At 46.8% G+C, this 20,684-nt stretch overlaps 1 protein-coding gene and 1 long non-coding RNA gene across 3 annotated transcripts; both read right to left on the bottom strand.

The window, feature by feature from the left end:
• Positions 1-5: 5 nt before the first annotated feature.
• On the bottom strand, positions 6-4,364 carry LOC123396074. 2 transcript variants are annotated; one of them, XR_006609893.1, is made up of 4 exons: positions 2,943-3,073; positions 2,687-2,849; positions 1,799-1,863; positions 6-94 (listed from the first exon to the last, which is right to left on the bottom strand). It is a non-coding gene; the product is annotated as an uncharacterized LOC123396074 (long non-coding RNA). The 2 variants fall into 2 exon arrangements; XR_006609892.1 differs by lacking the exons at positions 2,687-2,849; positions 2,943-3,073 and adding an exon at positions 4,085-4,364.
• Positions 4,365-6,888: 2,524 nt separating this feature from the next.
• On the bottom strand, positions 6,889-7,940 carry LOC123452651. Its single transcript, XM_045129352.1, has 3 exons — positions 7,925-7,940; positions 7,378-7,682; positions 6,889-7,249 (listed from the first exon to the last, which is right to left on the bottom strand). The coding sequence occupies exons 1-3, from the start codon at positions 7,938-7,940 to the stop codon at positions 7,139-7,141; spliced, it is 432 nt and encodes a 143-aa protein (XP_044985287.1). The 3' UTR covers positions 6,889-7,138.
• Between the last annotated feature and the right edge of the window lie 12,744 nt (positions 7,941-20,684).

Here is a 20,684-nt window from a genome sequence, read left to right as displayed (position 1 = left end):
GAACTCTAAATAGAATTAGTGAATGTATCTACCAGTTTCGGATCTCTTGCTCCCATACGTGATGTGGATCCTCCAACTGGAGTCCTTTGTTGTACTGTATTGACACAAAATAATTGACATCATGAGCCAAATAAAATATAGAAGTCAGGTAATGAGTGTCAATGTTTTATCGAAACAAATATTGTAATTAAATTGTATGATTTCAATGAGCTAAGAGAGTTCGATTAGTTTGAATCAAAATTATGTGACCATTTCTACATAAAGGAGTGTAAAAAAAACTTATTGTAGATAACATGAGCAACCAATAAGTGTTTTTATCTAACAAAAAACAACGGGTAGAGAATCTTTTGTCAATAAAATCAATCCTTGATAATTCAAAATGGACGCTGAACTACACATAGATTAAAGGTTGGTAGTTACTACTACACGGTTGGTAGTTATGCATCGGGAAGGAGAGGCCTTGGAGGCGGGTGCATCCCATATTGTATGTATTGTCCAATTAGCATAAATAAGAAAGAAAGAAAACATGACGACAACAAATACATGAAGACAGAAATGTATAAATTACTCTGAAGATAAATTAGCTGACATGCATGGATGGATAATGTACGTGGGAGCTGAGGTTGACTATTCCATGGTTTAGAAAGAGATGAAGCGCGGCTGGCCAGGCACCTCCAGATTGGAGGCTCCGCTTGCATTCCTCTCCTTCAGGCTCCAGCGCGGGCGCATCCACCATGCGGGAAGGCCGCCGTGTTCTAAGTGACACGTCGGCCAGCGCCCACGGCCCTGAACACCTCCATGCCCACACCTCTGCTGGCTTGTGCATCTCTCGATTCCTCCAGCTTTTGCACCAGCCACTGCTCTGGTCGACGTCGCCAGCTAGATCCAAGGAGGAGTGTGTTTGTCGTCCTATTCGACCGGCACCACGCCGATGGAGATCGTGGCACATCACATGGGAGGCGACATCGGGAAGGAGAGGCCTTGGAGGCGGGTGCGCGCGGACGTCTTCATGGAGGGAGACACCAATAGAGTTAGGGCGAGCAGAAGACCATGTGAGAGGCGCCGGTGAACAGGAGGATGGAAGGGGGAAGGGAGAGGCGGAAGACGCAACTGCTCTAGATGCGTTGCTACCGGTGGTCTCGGTGATGGAAGTTGGGATCATACATGGGCATCATGGAGGGTCGCTGGATCGCTAGCGAGGGTGTACGGGATAGTCGCAGTTTTTTTTACCGCTTGGTTCCCTCGTTGACTTGCCTCTGGTTTTTGAGGGGTGGTTGAAAAAATCGGTGGGAGGACGTGGGTGGAAGGTAGGGCCTGTCAATAGGCAGCGATAGGTGAGGGGTGGTCGAACCATCACGACGTCAGATCCCCTTTAATTTGAAAGGGTAAAAAGTGGCAGGAGTTGGGTTAAATGGAGTAAAATGGAGGAGTTTCTTTTAAATTGGGAAAAATATGTCAAGAACCCAAAACTTATATTAGGGGTAAAATATGAAATTTACTCTTTTGTTAATGACTCATTTTACATGAGACTAAATGTAATGATTACCACAACTGTTTACCCATTAAATATTCATTCAGTTTTTACTGGGCACAAACATCATGATACCTATGAGTTTCTCTTGCCAGTTTTATTCATTGGCGACATAAGTTTCTAATTTTAGGTCATTTACCGGTTTAATAAGCTGCTTCAACATCATCTGCTTATCTTCCATGCTGACTTGCGGCATTTACCAACTGTTAGCAGCTTAGTTGAGTCTCTATTCACAATATCATCATAAGGCGGCTTATAGAAACATACCATGACACGATGACCTCTCTTTGACAAAGCCTTAGGCAAAGCTCCAGCAACATCCCCAAGTCCACCTGCAGAAGATTAAAAACATGGTTACAGCTCCCTTAGCAAGCCATTAGAAACGAAAATGAGCAGTGTCTTCAGGCTTGAAATCATGTGCAGCTATGTATACTTATTATATTATACAGCAATGAAAATTGTGCTCGCTCGTTTGATTACCGAACTGACTTTCAGCTTAACATTTGCACAGATTTCATACGACCTCCAAAAAATAGAAACAAAACAAGGGATGCTGACTATTAGCAGAAGCTAACTCACTTTTTTTTGGAAAGAAAGCCTTTACGGAGTTGGTTTCAGTGAATTAGAGAAACATAAAAGGACAACTATAAATCAACAAAAGGCATGGATAGACCATTTAACTTGTTAATCACTTCTGAACTTATCTTCTAGGAGAAGTAAGCATGAATAGGAGCTCAAGAGATGAATCAGGAACTTGTGGCTCTGGATGAGTGCCAAACTCAAGAATGAGGCACCACTTGAGAGTACGGTATCATTTCATGAAGCTACTTTAACTTTTTTTTTTGGAGGGGTAAAGGGGGCTATCAAATAACTGAAAACATCCTATTCAGAATCGCAACAACAAAGTTGCCATATATGGAAAATATTCTGCATAATTAACTTATTGCACAGCTTAGCCTACTCACGCGGAGCTCAAACTCAACTAACAGGTGATAAATAGGTCACATCATCAGATGGGAAACTGAAATGTCATTCTACTTAAGTGCAAGCAACGTGGGCCTGGGATATTATTAGGCCAGGTTTAGGAGTTGATTTGAACCAAAAGTGTTTGTTGCTTATCTTAATATCCAATTCCAAGGTATAGCATGCATGCACCTTTACCAAGAGGAAAACACTATCCAGATATATGGATCTGCTCAGCTTCCAAGCAGATCACATCCAAACAAAATCCATTGTGCCTTGCTTTCTGTGAACGCCTGCTCAATGACTGAGAAACTTTGCTCAGTGCCAAGCCGTCTTCAGTCATCCAAGTGACAGCCTGACAGGAACCAACATCTAGTTCATGTAGTTATGAAGAGAAAAAGTTGTGTAGAAATCGTGACTCTTCTAGCCTAATATAAGGTTGTCTTACCGAATTAAGGAACATCATGTTGCAGACAGAGCGTGAGCTTTAGCTGGTCAAGCAAAATTAATCAATTGTGCTAGGATAAGCTACCCCTATGTTTTCGCAGGAATCACGAAAAGCAAAAAAATTCCATCCAACAGCATATGCTCGTAAAAAAGATCCATTAAGATGCACCTTGATCGTCGGCAGCTCGATCCACACCCTGCATCAGCACACGACAAATGAGCATCACAAGTTCACAAGGTCGAGAGTCTGACATGTTAGAGGAGGTGAGAAGCTCAAGCTGGGGGGGTACCGGTGGACGAGGTCCTTGAACTTTGAGAGGAATCACTCGTGGTCGTCGCCGACCGAGGCGATGCGTTGCTGCGCGCCCAGCTTGTCCGCGTTCACCTCCTTGATCTCCCCCTCCGGCATGGCCAAAACCGCCGTCCGCGCGCGGTCGTAGGTGGGCAGCTTCTCCAGCGCCGCCCATCGCAGCGCCTCCTCGTCGTCCTCGTCCCACGACGACCACGAGAACAGGTCGTCCCTGCCGCGCGACCACACCGAGCTCTCCCGACGCAGGCTGCGCCCGAACGCGCTGGGGAGGGGGCGGCACCGAGCGACGCGGGGGTGGGGGCGGCACCGAGCGGCACGGGGGCGGCCGCGAGCTCGCGGGGCGGGGGCGAGGGCGGGACCAAGCGGCACCGGGAGCGGCGGCTAGCACGCGGGGGCGGGGGCGAGGGCGGGCGACCGAGCGGCGCCGGGAGCGGCGGCTAGCGCGCGGGGGCGAGGACGAGGGCGGTCGACCGAGCGGCGCCGGGAGCGGCGGCTAGCGCGCGGGGGCGAGGGCGGCGTCGGGAACGACGGCTAGCGCGCGGGGGCGGGGGCGGCGTCGGGAACGGCGGCGGTCCCAGCCTAGGGAGGGTTAGCGAGGGGAGCGGTTCCAGCTTAGGGAGGGTTAGCGGCTAGCGCGCGGGGGCGGGTTGAGGCCTATGGATCTGGTTTTCTTTATTGAGCCGTTTGGTTTTTGAAAGGTTGGAAAAAAATCAGTGGGAGGAGAACGTGGGTGGGAGTGCTTGGATCGAGAGGTAGAACTATCGCTGGTCGAACATTCTGCTTTAATAGTAGAGATTACTGATAGGATGTAGGCAAAGAAGATGCATACATACATTGAACTCAATATCTGCCCTTTTCATTAGCGACTCCACATAATGCTCCAGTCCTGAAGCTGTTCAAAGTACACAACAGAGTCAGCCATTACACTTGCTTGTACCCAATACCGATGTCTTACTGTTATAAGAAAGTGTGACAAAACATGCAGTTAAACAAGCAGGGCCATTGGCAGATTGTAGCATGAGGCTAATTCATATAATACCACAACACAAATCAAATGGTGCCTATGCCTTGTCAGGTCAAAATAGATGTTAGTGTTATTAAGGTCTACCAAAAGAAGAAAATCAGTGTGAGGTTCAAATGTAGGAAGAGGATGACTGGCCAAGTTGGAATTATAAATAACAGGTCTGGGATGTGTGGAAGTTGCTAATGCTTGATATTGCACAAGGAAAGCAACAGAGTTATTTTCTGGAAGATATAAATATGTCCAACATCAGTTATTTTCCCCATAATTCGGCAGATAATTGATGTTAAAAGAGAAGTGGGGAAATGCCTAACCAGAATTTATAGGGTAGTCTGTCTGAACCGTAACTTTATCTGCTTTCAAAATTATTTCTGCTTGCAACAATTGGCCAACATCAAATGGCTCTGGAGCATAAGTAAGTTTCATTGCACCTGCAGCAGAAAATTAAATGCATTAACATATAAATGAAGGAAAACAATGACCCAAAAAGGTATTAGATGTTCTCATGAAACATGGTTTAATGCAGAGTTTTTTGCCGGATGAGTCTTTTCCTTTCAATGCTCATGGAAGATGTCTACCAAGCTCTCGGAACTATTTATCAGATTGCATACCCGATATGAGCTCTCTGTTGCCTCCAGAAATTACACGGTACCACTGAGCTGGACAGCTTGAGATGTCTGGAGCACCATCAACTCGATGGACAATACGAAACTGTGATCCAAATGTCCTTGATACCAGTACACTTAACCAAAGAGAGAGCCTTGAACTTTGGGCTGCAGTTCAGGAGGAAAGAAAGGATGCCCGTGAGAGTAACCCTGTTGCATTCCTCAATCTGCAAATTCTCCAAAACCTTGGATGCTTCTCTGAAATCCTTGAGAAGATCATCCGAGATTTGGCTGCACTTCCTGAGGTAAAGCTGCTTCAAGCTCGGGCAGAACTTGGCAATAGAAACAAGTGCCAGCTCGGTGACTCCTGGGCAGGAGGTGATGCTCATACATCGGAGCTTCTGCAGGCCAAGGGTGTTTGCCATCACCCAAAAAACCCTCTCGCCGACCGATGACAGGCGAGTGAGGGTGAGGTTTGTGATCGCCTTTCCGTAGTACCCAATCACAGCAAGAGAAGGATCAGTGATGCTCAAACCCTGAAGGCAGACCTTGGCAAGCGAGGCTGTCGGGGAGCAGATGAGACCAGACACTCCCTGGTCACCAACATACGCACAATTCTTGATGTTCACCGCCTGCAGCTTGGAGCACCTGCCGATGGCCTTGAGTCCTTCGTTGGCAACGTCAGAGCATGATTCAATGGTGAGCGTCTTCAAATCCGGGCAGCCCTGAGCGACGGCGACGAGGCCCTTGTTGGTGACCAGCGGGCAGCCGGTGATGTCGAGCTTCTCGAGGGAGGGTAACCCGGCGGCGATCTCAGCGAGCCCAGCGTCCGTCACAAGCGGCACGTCCCACAAGGCGAGCGAGCTGAGCGAGGGGCACCCACCGGCGATCGCAGAGATCCCGCTGTCGGCGTCGGGTGGCTCCCACGTACAACGACGCTCTCCAGGCTGCCGCGGAAGCCATCCGTCGCGGTTAGGGCGACGTCCTTGGCGGCCTCGCCCTCGAGGGTCCTCTCGGAGCGGCCCGGGCGCACGGAGGCTGCCTCGGCCCCGGCCTCGTCCTCGTCCTCACAGACGAAGACCTGGTTGAGGTCCGGCACGGCGAGGGCCTGGGCCCGCTTGATCTCGAAGGCGCGGATGCCGCCGAGAAGCGCGCAGGAGGAGGCGCCCCACGCGCGGGCGCCCTGCACGCGGCGTAGGACCTCTGCCTCTTGGCCGCCGGCGCCGCCCGGAGTGCCTCCTCCACAGCGGAGAAGACGGAGGGGTGCACGGCCGTGACGCGCGCGTGTTTCCGATGTCGCACGCCGCCGAACAGAGCCGCCGCCGCCGGGTCCAGGACAAGCAGACCGCCATCTACACGAACAAACAAACACACAGAAAATCAGTACGCCGAACCAGAAAATTCCTCCAGATCTTTGGCGAAACAAGGAACAAACAGGCAGGCGATCCCAATTCAGTTCGGGGCCCTTGCTTACCGCGGCAATCGTGGAAGGGAGGCATGGCGAGGAAGAGATCGAAGAGCTCCTGCGAGGAAGAGATGGAAGAGCGAGCGAGCGAACGAACCTGTCGAAGGGAAAAAATCGGGGGAGGAGGAGCGGGGGGTGGGCTGGTGGGTTGGGGGAAGGAGGGCAGCGGTTGCTTTTTGGCCCGTGAACCAGATTTATCGCTTGCCGATTTTCTTTACGTGGGAGGTGGGATCGCTGGGAGCCGATTTTCTTTACGTGGGAGGTGGGAGGTGGGATCGCTCGGAGGTTGAACCATCGCTGGTTGAACCATCACGACGGCACATCCTGATAGTAGAGATTTGTGACTCATTCTACGGTTAGGACCTTTGTTTCAGACTTCACTTCCACCCCCATTCTACTGTTAAATGATTCAACTTTCACCAACTTTGATGGAAACCATTTCAGCAACGTACTCATGTGGGGATCACAAATCATATTGGTCAACTTATTAATTGGTCGACCCACCCACGCAAAGGCACAACCAAAAAGTATAAACCAGCTTGCGCGTCAAACGGTACTAAATTTTACAAATCCAGCGAACGGAGACAAGATATGTAATTAAAATGTTCTCTTACAAAGATAACACCGATCGATCTTTCTCCAAGTTGTTATTCAAGGACGGACAACTGGATGACTGGCTGGCTGATTGATCACTCGACGAGCAATATGAGGAAACGTGAAGACTCGATCGGAAGGAAACAATCTAGTAGGATCATGTAGCTGGGACATATATATGGTTGTGGAATAATCTTAGGGTTTAGGCCATGGTGGACGCTCCTCCTTGTCCTCCTCCGGAGCGGCGGCACTGGCAGAGCAGGTCGAAGTAGTTCTGGCACCTGCTGATGTCGCTCTCGTTGCCGTAGATGCACTGCATACACACACACACACACACACATATATACATATACAATTAGATTTAGATCGATGCATGATGGCATGCAACTGGTACAATTCTTGTGAACAGAGAGACAGCAGCTAAGATATGTGTGCACGTACGTTGCTGAAGGCCTGGTTCTGGATGCCGCAGGCGTCGGCGGCGGCGGCGGCCGGCGGATCCTCGACGACCCTGATGGTCCGCGGGCCCATTATGGAGTCCATGGCCCGGTGCGCCATGCTGGTCCCGACGCCCCACCCGACCCCGTCGGCGATGGCGGAGCCCATTGACCCGAACACGGAGGTGGGGGCGTTGCCGTCGGTCTTGGCCGGCGGCTGGGCGGACGACGTCTTGGCCGCCGCCGGCTTGGCCGCTGCCGGCTTGGGGGCCCGTGGCGCGCTGCGGAAACCGCCGCCTCCTCCTCCTCCTGCACTCACGCACGCACGCGAAATTCATCAGATCCAACGCCACCTTGGAAACCAAATGAACAATCTTATGATCGCACGCATGCATGCAATCATAAGAGGAATTTCTAGCATACGTATGCATGCATGTACAAGTACTTGAGATTTCAGTTTGGCATGGATGATAGACGCACGTACGTACGCATGGATCATTTGATATGGATAAGGATATTGATGAGGCCGGAGGTCTTCCGTAGAAACGTACCCGAGCGGCGCCCCATGCTCTATCGGCCGGCCGGATCCGGATCCGGATCAGGAGGAGTAGTGAGATCGAGTTTGTTTTTGATGGTTTGTTTCAAGGGATCTACGATGGATGGATGGAGGATGAGAGGGGGAGCCCATTTTATAGGCAGGCAGGCAGGCGGGTGCGTCTCCGATCCGGTAATCAAGCTCGCGATATTATCATTCATTTCCTCCCGTTTTTCTTGGGAAAAGTTGTGCTCCATCCGGCGGATCACACGCGGGCGTCCGCCTTCTCGTCCGTGCGACGCGTGTTTATTTGGACTCATGTGGTTTGTCATTCTGCAACTTAACGTTTGTTGCAGATTGCGTACCGCAACATATTTTATGTTGCAGAATCTGAAATCTAAATCCCTTGAGGACAGACGACTCTTGTTCGTGCAACGCTTGTCTTATGTACGTTCACCTAGCATGCACTTGTGCAACTTAGCCCTTGTTGAAAATTCCTGCAACACGATCCTTGTTGCAGAAAATATTCTATAACAAATTCTATTGCAACAAAAATATACAAATTGAGCTAGAACATGTGATTTGGTGAGAGACAGGGAGATGCGCGAGCTCGAGCAGACCGAGCGAGGGAGGTGACACGAGATGGCGCGTCTCCTTCGCCGCCGACATCGGCTCGCGGCAACTCCGGTTCGCCGACGGCGAGTTGCTCCTCCGACGGGAGGCTCTCAGGTTAGTCCTACGGGATGCGAGAGGGGAAACTGTCGATGCGAGATGCCTTCGGGAAGGGGAAACCCTAGATATCGGTGATATGGTGGCTTTCCCCTGTTTTTTGCGCGGATTCGGGACCGGCTGCCGGAGATTGGAGCTCCGGTGAGGGCGGCCGGGGTTGCTGCGTCGGGCTCGATGTGGGGAGCGATGGGTGGTGATGGTGGCCCGACAGGTGGGACCGGTGCGGGTCCGGCTCCCAACAGCGCATCAATGGCGGATGGCCGACACGTGGGGAGGGATCGGACCGCACATCTTACTTCGGACGGGGTATAAGTCCCCCCGCCGCACCGCGGCTTGACCTAGAGGAGGCATTCTCCCACTTCTGGTCGGCGCCGACGAGGAACACTAGATCGAGAGAGAGATATTCCTTTGGCTGGTGGAGAGGGAAAGTTGGGGGAGATGCACGTTCCTTTGCGGCGGTGACCGCGTCTTCCTCTCCGATGGAAGATGGAGGCCGAGGCTTCCGCGGTGGTCGACGGGGGGGGGGGGGGGGGGGGGGAGCCTGGTCGAGGGGCCTGCGGGCCTGGTCCTGCTCCTGGACGGGGCGGTGGCCGTGGTGGAGACCGGAAGTTTTCTTGGAAGCGGGACGACGGCGGCAACAACAACTCTTCTACCTCCAATGTTGCCTCCGGATCTGATGACACCTCGCGTTGGGAGGAAGCTGCGATGGGGAAGCAGACGGCTGAGAGTGGGGTCTGGGTTCCCAAGAGCGAGGGATCCTCCGGATCTGCGGGTGAGGGAACGGATCGCCAGATCTCCACACCTCTGCGTCGCAATCAAGGGTCCAAAGCAAATCAGGTGAATCCTTACAATGTTCATGACCCATGTCTTATCTGCAAGTCTCGTGAGCATGCTCCTGCGTTCTGTGCTCAAGCTTTCTGTGAAAGATGTGGTCGATTAGGGCATCTTGCTTCTGTTTGCTGTGAATTCTTACCTTGGAGTTGTGTTGCATCTATGTGTGCGTTCCAATCAAGGGGAAAGGGGTTTTATTACATACATGATTCATGCTCTGCTAATCTGATGAAGGAAAGATCAAATAATATTGTTGTGAGCATAGTTGAGGGGGAGACGTCTACTAGGCAGATGGAACTCGATCTAAATGACTATTTAGCCACAGGATGGCGATGCTCGGCTCATGCTATTGGCCCAGGTGTTTTTGTAGTGAGATTTCCTAACCCTAGAGTTGTTGCTCAAATCTGTTATGTGGGTCGCATTGTGCTTAAGACTAGTGGTGCTGTTGTGAATGTGACTAAATGGTCTTCTGTTGTTGGATCTAAGGGGGTGATGGAAGTGGCCTGGGTTAGGGTTAGTAATGTTCCTCTGGATAAAATAAGTGAGAGAAACATGGCTTATGTGGCTTCCTTGGTGGGTGTTCCCTTGGAGATTGATGGTGCTACTTTACATCGTCCTCCTTCTGCTAGAGTGAAGGTTGGATGCAGAAATGTGGATGAGACTCCTTCTGTAGCTGAGGTTGTTCTAGGGGAGCACTTTTATGATTTTTACTTTGAGGTGGATCAGATCCTGGTGAGAGATCCTAACCGTGGTGAATCACTTCTTAGTGCTGGTAAAAACATGGATAAGGAAAAGAATGATGATGTGGATACTAATAAAAATAAGAAACCTAGAATTGATGCAAGTCCCACGGGGGCTGTGGAGGAAAAATTGATAATGAGCAGACTGGGGAAAAAAAGAACAAATCCAGGAATCTCAAGAGAGCATAAAATCTCATGTTTCCTTGCATACCTCTTTGCTGATTGATTCTATGGCTATGGAGTTTATGGAAGAAGAAAAACTTGTAAGTGCTAAATGTTTTGAAGATGATATGAACAAAAAAAATGAAATCTCATGTTAGTGAAAAAAATCCTTTGCTGATGTGGTGAGAGTTACTCCTCAGGTGGTATCTGTAGATGCTGAGAGGGGGGGAATCTGATGCTGGAAAGGTGGAATATATGGTGGAGTCTCCTGACAATGCTGTAGAAGTGGAGGTGATTCCTACTCCTCCCTTGGCTACTGAGGAAAATTTGAGATTTAGTCTCCCTAATGTGCAGAGCAAGATGGAGGATGTGCAGTTGAAGGCTGCTGCTGCTGTCAAGAAAAGGAATGCAGAAGGTACACTACATTCTCATAACTTTTTTGATGCTTTGTCCAATCAAAACATGATGTTAGCTCCTTCTAAGATGGGGGTTATTATTCCTGATAATGATTTTGTTAATATTGATATTATTAGGGAATTGGAGAAATTTAGGAATAATAATTCTAGGGTGGAGAGAGAGGATGTAGTGGAAGTTGAGGAGAATATAAGTAATATATCTCTGATTAATGCTAATGGTGTAGCTACTCCTTTAGATTTGGGTTGGATGGAAGAAGGTAATATTGAAGAGGATGATTTTACACTTGTGAGGTCTAGGAAAAAGAATAGAATTAAAAAACATGTTGTGATAGCTAGACCTGTTACTAGAAGTCAGAAAAATGATGCATCCTTGGATAAGAAAGTGGGTACCCCTACTGTGATTCCTAATAGGGGCCCCAGAGAGAGGAAAATTTCAAAAGGAATTATATGAAAGGGGTCTTTTGGAATTGTAGGGGGGAAGGTAGGAAAGGGATGGCCTCCTATTTTGCAGACATTATTAAAGATCATTCTCTTGATTTTGTTGGTATTCAAGGGACCAAGAAAAAGGAGTTTCCTGCAAAATACTTAAGTAGAGTGGATCCTGGTGGTTCCTTTGTGTGGAATTGTCTACCTTCGGTGGGGAGATCGGGGGGTATCCTTTGTGGGATTAAGAAAGAGAGCCTGGAGTTGATTTCTTGGAAGTTGGGGAACTTTATGGTGCAGGCTCGTGTATTTGATGTGAAGAACAAATCTGTTTGGGTGTTAATTGTGGTGTATGGTGCGGCGCATGATGACCGCAAAGAGGATTTCCTGGATGAAATGCTTGGCACATGTAGTAGTGTTGATGTCCCTTACATTATTGGGGGGGACTTTAATATCATTAGAGGGATGCAGGAGAAAAATAAGAAACATGGTAATCTCAAGTTTGTTGCGAAGTTTAATGATGTTATTCACTCCCTGGGCCTGAGAGAGGTTGATATGGGAGGGGGGGGAGGTATACGTGGACTAATAAACAACGTCGTCCTACTTTGGAGAAATTGGACAGGGTTTTAATGAGTTTTAGCTGGGAAGATCTATATCCTTTAGTTTCTGTCCGCAAGCTGGTTAGGGAGGTATCTGATCATAACCCCTTGTTGTTGTCAACGGGGATGGATGAGAGGAGTGCTCCTGTGCATAGGGAATTTATATTTGAACTTTCCTGGCTTAAGAATGAAGAATTTATTCCTAAGGCCAAGAGCATCTGGGAACAAGTTGTTAGGGCAGATGATCCTATTGATATTCTTAATATAAAATTGAAGCGTATTAAGAAGTATTTTAAAGGGTGGGGGTCAAACAAGTTTGGTCATAGTAGGAAGAGGAAGGATGAGATTAAGAAAGAATTGGAAGAGATTGAGAAGTTGGAGGAGATGGGACCTTTGTATCCTGGAATTTATGAAAAAAGAACTTTGTTGTGTGCTGAATATATTGAGATCCTTAATAATGATGAATTATTTTGGCTCCAGCATTCTAATGAGAGATGGCTGTTAAAAGGAGATCGAAACAAAACATTTTTTCATAGAGTGGCAAATGGTAGAAAGAGGAAAAATACAATCCATTCTCTTGTTAATGGAGATGTGGTAATTGAGGGGACTGAAAATCTCTTGAGACATGCAACTGACTTTTATAAGGAGTTGTTTGGTCCTACTAATGGGAACATGTTCCACCTGGATCCTAATACTTGGCCCAGTAGGGAAAAATCAGTATTGAGGATGATGATTTTATTACTAGTAGTTTTACGGAGGAGGAGGTGAAGAAGGCCTTATTTTCTATGGAAAGCAATAAAGCCCCAGGCCCAGATAATATCCCTGTTGAATTTTATAAACACTGTTGGGAGTTTGTTAAAAAATATCTGATGAGATTGTTTGATGTTTTCCATAATAATTATTTGGATGTGGCTCGTTTGAATTATGGGGTGATCACTTTATTTCCTAAGCTAGATGGAGCTAAGAAGATTGAACAATACAGACCTATCTGTTTGCTTCGTTGTCCTTATAAGTTGATCACTAAAGTCTTAAATGAGAGGGTGGCTCTGTACTGTGATGTGCTCATTAGTAGACATCAAAATGCTTTTATCAAACATAGAAATATAATGGATGGTATCCTAACTTTACATGAGGTTTTACATCATACTCAGCATCAGAAAAGATGTGGCGTAGTGCTAAAATTGGATTTTGAAAAAGCCTACGATAAGATCAATTGGGAGTTCCTTCTGGAGTTTCATAGGAACTCGGGCTTTGGAGAAACTTGGTGTGGATGGATAAAAAAGATTTTGTATGATGGCACGGTGTGTATTAAGTTGAATAATGAAAAAGGCCCATATTTCCAAAGTCATAAGGGAGTTAGACAGGGTGATCCTTTCTCCCCCTTCTTATTCAATATTGCTGTAGAGGCCCTGTCTAAGATGGTGAGAAATGCCCAGAAGGAGAAATTGTTTACACGTTTGGCTCCTGATCTCATTGAGGATGGTGTTGCTATTCTGCAGTATGCAGATGATACATTTATCTGTTTTGAACATGATGTGGCTGCAGTTGTTAATATGAAACTCTTACTGTATATATTTGAGTTGATGTCAGGTTTAAAGAACAATTTTGAGAAAAGTGAGGTGTTCTGTGTGGGTGGTGATGATATTATCCTAAATACCTATGCTGACATGTTTAACTGTCAGATTGGGCATTTTCCTATGAAATATCTAGGAGTCCCAGTAAGTGGTACTGGTCTCAGGAATATTGATTGGCTATTTTTGGATGAGAAGTTTCTTAAATGTTGTGAATCCTGGATTGGTAATGCCGCTTCTTCGGGGGGTAGGCTGATCCTGATTAACTCATCCCTAACTAGTATAGTATATTACTATATGGCTATGTTTCTGCTCCCTAAGATGGTCATATACAAACTAGATAAGCACAGGAAGAAATTATTTTGAAGAGAATTCGAAGGTAATAAGAGGTATCATCTTGTTAAGTGGGATCGTATTTGTAGGTCCAAGAAAAAAGGGGGCCTCGGGGTGAAAAACTTACATAGGCAGAATGTGACTTTACTAGCTAAATGGTGGTGGAAGTTGGAGACACAACAAGGGTTGTGGCAAGATGTGATTATGGCTAAGTACTTTAGGAGAGTTGATGTGACATCTATCTCTAGTAAGTTCTCGGATTCTCCCATCTGGAAAGCTATTATGAAAGTTAAGCCACACTATATGGCTGGTAGTGTTGGAATTATGCCCTAGAGGCAATAATAAATATAGTTATTATTATAATTCCTGTATCAAGATAATTGTTTATTATCCGTGCTATAATTGTATTGGATGAAGACTTATATACATGTGTGGATACATAGACAAAACACTGTCCCTAGCAAGCCTCTAGTTGGCTAGCCAGTTGATCAAAGATAGTCAGGGTCTTCTGACTATGTACAAGGTGCTGTTGCTTGATAACTGGATCACGTCATTAGGATAATCACGTGATGGACTAGACCCAAACTAATAGACGTAGCATGTTGATCGTGTCATTTTGTTGCTACTGTTTTCTGCGTGTCAAGTATTTGTTCCTATGACCATGAGATCATATAACTCACCAACACCGGAGGACTGCGATATGTGTATCAAACGTCGCAACGTAACTGGGTGACTATAAAGATGCTCTACAGGTATCTCCGAAGGTGTTCGTTGAGTTAGTATGGATCGAGAATGGTATTTGTCACTCCGTGTGACGGAGAGGTATCTTGGGGCCCACTCGGTAATACAACATCACACACAAGCCTTGCAAGCAATGTAACTTAGTGTAAGTTGCGGGATCTTGTATTACGGAACGAGTAAAGAGACGTGCCGGTAAACGAGATTGAAATAGGTATGCGGATACTGACGATCGAATCTCGGGCAAGTAACATACCGAAGGACAAAGGGAATGACATACAGGATTGTATGAATCCCTAGCACTGAGGTTCAAACGATAAGATCTTCATAGAATATGTGGGATCCAATATGGGCATCCAGGTCCCGCTATTGGATATTGACCGAGGAGTCACTCGGGTCATGTCTACATAGTTCTCGAACCCGTAGGGTCTGCACACTTAAGGTTCGACGTTGTTTTATGCGTATTTGAGTTATATGGTTGGTTACCGAATGTTGTTCGGAGTCCCGGGTGAGATCATGGACATCACGAGGGTTTCCGGAATGGTCCGAAAACGAAGATTGATATATAGGATGACCTCATTTGATTACCGGAAGGTTTTCGAAGTTACCGGGAATGTACCGGGAATGACGAATGGGTTCCGGGTGTTCACCGGGGGGGGGGGGGGGGGGCAGCCCACCCCGGGGAAGCCCATAGGCCTTGGGGGTGGCGCACCAGCCCTTGGTGGGCTGGTGGGACAGCCCAAGAAGGCCCTATGAGCCATAGATAGAAAAAAAAAGAGAAAAGAAAAAAAAAGGAGGTGGGAAGGGAGAGAAGGACTCCACCTTCCAATCCTAGTTGGACTAGGATTGGAAGAGGACTCCTCCTCCCTTGGTGGCGCAGCCCTTGGGGCTCCTTGAGCCTCAAGGCAAGCCTCCCCTCCCCTCCTCCTATATATATGGAGCTATTAGGGCTGATTTGAGACAACTTTTGCCACGGCAGCCCGACCACACACCTCCACGGTTTTACCTCTAGATCGCGTTTCTGCGGAGCTCCGGCGGAGCCCTGCTGAGATTAGATCACCACCAACCTCCGGAGCGTCGTCACGCTGCCAGAGAACTCATCTACCTCTCCGTCTCTCTTGCTGGATCAAGAAGGCCGAGATCATCGTCGAGCTGTACGTGTGCTGAACGCGGAGGTACCGTCCGTTCGGCACTAGATCGTGGGACAGATCGCGAGACGGTTCGAGGGATGGTTCGCGGGGCGGATCGAGGGACGTGAGGACATGCCACTACATCAACCGCGTTCACTAACACTTCTGCTGTGCGATCTACAAGGGTACGTAGATCGGAAATCCCCTCTCGTAGATGGACATCACCATCATAGGTCTTCGTGCGCGTAGGAAAATTTTTGTTTCCCATGCGACGTTCCCCAACAGTGGCATCATGAGCTAGGTTCATGCGTAGATGTAATCTCGAGTAGAACACAAAAGTTTTTGTGGGCGGTGATGTGTGTCTTGCTGCCCTCCTTAGTCTTTTCTTGATTCCGCGGTATTGTTGGATTGAAGCGGCTTGGACCGACATTACTCGTACGCTTACGAGAGACTGGTTTCATCGCTACGAGTAACTCCGTTGCTCAAAAATGACAAGCAAGTGTCGGTTTCTCCAACTTTAGTTGAATCGGATTTGACCGAGGAGGTCCTTGGATAAGGTTAAATAGCAATTCATATATCTTCGTTGTGGTGTTTGCGTAAGTAAGATGCGATCCTACTAGATACCCATGGTCACCACGTAAAACATGCAACAACAAATTAGAGGACGTCTAACTTGTTTTTGCAAGGTATGCTTGTGATGTGATATGGACAACGATATGATGTGATATATTGGATATATGAGATGATCATGTTGTAATAGATAATATCGACTTGCACGTCGATGGTACGGCAGCCGGCAGGAGCCATAGGGTTGTCTTTAAACTAACGTTTGTGCTTGCACATGCGTTTACTATATTGCTAGGATGTAGCTTTAGTAGTAATAGCATGAGTAGCATGACAACCCCGATGGCGACACGTTGATGGAGATCATGGTGTGGCGCCGGTGACAAAGAAGATCATGCCGGTGCTTTGGTGATGGAGATCAAGAAGCACGTGATGATGGCCATATCATGTCACTTATGAATTGCATGTGATGTTAATCCTTTTATGCACCTTATTTTGCTTAGAACGACGGTAGCATTATGAGGTGATCTCTCACTAAAATTTCAAGACGAAATTGTGTTCTCCCCGACTATGCACCGTTGCTACAGTTCGTCGTTTCGAGACACCATGTGATGATCGGGTGTGATAGACTCAACGTTCACATACAATGGGTGCAAAACAGTTGCACACGCAGAACACTCGGGTTAAGCTTGACGAGCCTAGCATGTGCAGACATGGCCTCGGAACACATGAGACCGAAAGGTCGATCATGAATCATATAGTTGATATGATTAGCATAGGAATGCTTACCACTGAAACTATACTCAACTCACGTGATGATCGGACTTGAGCTAGTGTAAGTGGGTCATGAACCACTCAAATGACTAGAGAGATGTAATTTTTGAGTGGGAGTTTAGCAAGTAATTTGATTAAGTTAAACTCTAATTATATTGAACATAGTCTAAGTCCACTTTGAATATATTTGTGTTGTAGATCATGGCTCACGCGACAGTCATCCTGAATTTTAATACGTTCCTAGAGAAAGCTAAGTTGAAAGATGATGGAAGCAACTTTGTAGACTGGGCTCGTAATCTTAAGTTGATCCTACAAGCTAGGAAGAAGGATTATGTCCTTAATGCTGCGCTAGGAGATGAACCACCCGCTACGGCTGACCAAGATGTTAAGAACGCTTGGTTAACACGTAAGGAGGACTACTCAGTAGTTCAATGTGCAGTCTTGTATGGCTTAGAGCCGGGACTTCAATGTCGCTTTGAGCGTCATGGAGCACATGAGATGTTCCAGAAGTTGAAGTTTATCTTTCAGAAGAATGCCCGAATCGAGAGGTATGAGACCTCCGATAAATTCTATACTTGCAAGATGGAGGAGAATTCGTCTGTCAGTGAACATGTGCTCAGACTGTCTGGGTACTCAAACCGTCTAGCTGAGCTAGGGATTGAACTCCCGCAAGAGGCTATCACTGACAAAATTCTTCAATCACTGCCGCCAAGCTATAAGGGCTTTGTGTTGAACTACAACATGCAAGGGATGAACAAGTCACCCGGCGAGTTGTTTGCGATGCTGAAAGTCGCAGAGTCTGAACTCCGTAAAGAGCATCAAGTGTTGATGGTGAATAAGACCACTAGTTTCAAGAGAAACGGCAAAGGGAAGAAGGGTAATTCAAAGAAGAGCGGCAAGCCTGTTGCCAATCCGACGAAGAAACCCAAAGCTGGACCTAAGCCTGAAACAGAGTGCTACTATTGCAAGGGTATGGGTCACTGGAAGCGCAACTGCCCCAAGTATGTGGCTGATAAGAAGGCGGCCAAAGAAAAATCAGGTATATTTGATATACATGTTATTGATGTGTACTTAACTGGCTCTCGTAGTAGTGCCTGGGTATTCGATACCGGTTCTGTTGCTCATATTTGCAACTCGAAACAGGAATTGCGGAATAGGCGAAGGCTGGTGAAAGATGAAGTGACGATGTGCGTAGGAAATGGTTCCAAGGTTGATGCAATCGCCGTCGGCACAGTTTCACTTCAGTTACCATCAGGATTAGTTATGAACTTGAATAATTGTTATTTAGTGCCTGCGTTGAGCATGAACATTATATCTGGATCTTGTTTATTGCGAGACGGTTACTCTTTTAAGTCAGAGAATAATGGTTGTTCTATTACTATGAGTAACATCTTTTATGGTCATGCACCCAATGTGAGAGGATTGTTCATATTGAATCTTGATATTGATAATACACATATACATAACACTGAGACCAAAAGAGTTAGAGTTAACAATGATAGCGCCATGTTTTTGTGGCACTGCCGCTTAGGTCATATTGGTGTAAAGCGCATGAAGAAACTCCATACCGATGGACTTTTGGAGTCACTTGACTTTGATTCACTTGACACGTGCGAACCATGCCTCATGGGAAAGATGACTAAAACTCCGTTCTCCAGAACAATGGAGCGTGCCAGTGACTTATTGGAAATCATACATACAGATGTGTGCGGTCCGATGAGCGTGGAGGCACGCGGCGGATATCGTTATTTTCTCACCTTCACTGACGATTTGAGTAGATATGGTTATGTCTACTTAATGAAGCACAAGTCTGAAACATTTGAAAAGTTCAAGCAATTTTAGAGTGAAGTTGAAAATCATCGTAACAAGAAGATCAAGTTCTTTCGGTCTGATCGTGGGGGTGAATATCTGAGTTTCGAGTTTGGTGCTCACTTAAGACAATGTGGAATTGTTTCACAGTTGACACCGCCTGGAACACCACAGCGTAATGGTGTGTCCGAACGTCGTAATCGTACTTTATTAGAGATGGTGCGATCTATGATGTCTCTTACCGATTTGTCGTTATCGTTTTGGGGTTATGCATTAGACACAGCTGCATTCACTTTAAATAGGGCACCAACAAAATCCGTTGAGACGACACCATACGAACTGTGGTATGGCAAAAGGCCAAAGTTGTCGTTTCTTAAAGTTTGGGGATGTGATGCTTATGTCAAAAAGCTTCAGCCTGAAAAGCTGGAACCCAAAGCGGAAAAGTGCATCTTCATAGGTTACCCAAAAGAGACAGTTGGGTACACCTTCTATCTCTAATCCGAGGGCAAAGTGTTTGTTGCTAAAAACGGAGCTTTTCTCGAGAAGGAGTTTCTCTCGAGAGAATTGAGTGGGAGGAAGATAGAACTTGATGAGGTTGTCGAACCTCACATCCCTCTGGATGGTGGCGCAGGGCAAGGGGAAACCCCTGTCGTTGCGACGCCGGTTGAGGAGGAAGTTAATGATGATGATCATGAAACTCCGGTTCAAGTTCCAATCGAACCACGCAGGTCGACGAGACCACGTGCTGCTCCAAAGTGGTACGGTGATCCCATTTTGTCAATCATGTTGTTAGACAACAATGAACCTGCAAATTATTAAGAAGCAATGGTGGGCCCAGATTCCAACAAATGGCTGGAGGCCATGAAGTCCGAGATAGGATCCATGTATGAAAACAAAGTGTGGACTTTGGAAGTACTACCTGAGGGCCGCAAGGCTATTCAGAACAAATGGATCTTTAAGAAGAAGACGGACGCTGACGGCAATGTGACCATTTATAAAGCTCGACTTGTGGCAAAGGGTTTTTCACAAGTTCAAGGAGTTGACTACGATGAGGCATTCTCACCCGTAGCGATGCTTAAGTCCGTCAGAATCATGTTAGCAATAGCTGCATTTTTCGATTATGAAATCTGGCAGATGGATGTCAAAACGGCGTTCCTTAACGGTTTCCTTAAGGAAGAGTTGTATATGATGCAACCCGAAGGTTTTGTCGATCCTAAAAATGCTAACAAGGTATGCAAGCTCCAGCGATCCATTTATGGACTGGTGCAAGCATCTCGGAGTTGGAATAAACGCTTTGATGAGGTGATCAAAGCATTTGGGTTTATACAAGTGGTTGGAGAATCTTGTATTTACAAGAAAGTGAGTGGAAGCTCTGTGGCGTTTCTAGTATTATATGTGGATGACATATTGCTGATTGGAAACAACGTAGAGTTTTTGGAGAGCATAAAGGATTACTTGAATAAAAGTTTCTCTGTGAAGGACCTAGGAGAAGCTGCTTACATTCTAGGCATTAAGATCTACAGGGATAGATCGAAACGTCTGATAGGACTTTCACAAAGCACATACCTTGATAAAGTTTTGAAGAGGTTCAAAATGGAACAGTCCAAGAAAGGGTTCTTGCCAGTTTTACAAGGTACGAGATTGAGTAAGACTCAGTGCCCAGCAACTGATAAAGATAGAGAGCATATGAGCACCGTCCCCTATGCTTCAGCCATAGGATCTATCATGTATGCAATGTTGTGCACTAGACCGGACGTTAGCCTGGCCATAAGTATGGCAGGCAGGTTCCAGAGTAATCCAGGAGTGGATCACTGGACGGCGGTCAAGAATATCCTGAAGTACCTGAAAAGTACTAAGGAGATGTTTCTCGTGTATGGAGGTGACGAAGAGCTTGCCGTAAAGGGTTAAGTCGATGCGAGCTTTGACACAGATCCGGACGACTCTAAGTCACAGACCG

Source organism: Hordeum vulgare, chromosome 5H, assembly GCF_904849725.1.
Source record: "Hordeum vulgare subsp. vulgare chromosome 5H, MorexV3_pseudomolecules_assembly, whole genome shotgun sequence".
NCBI classification, from domain to species: Eukaryota; Viridiplantae; Streptophyta; class Magnoliopsida; order Poales; family Poaceae; genus Hordeum; species Hordeum vulgare.
This window is presented reverse-complemented; position numbering and strand designations above follow the sequence as displayed.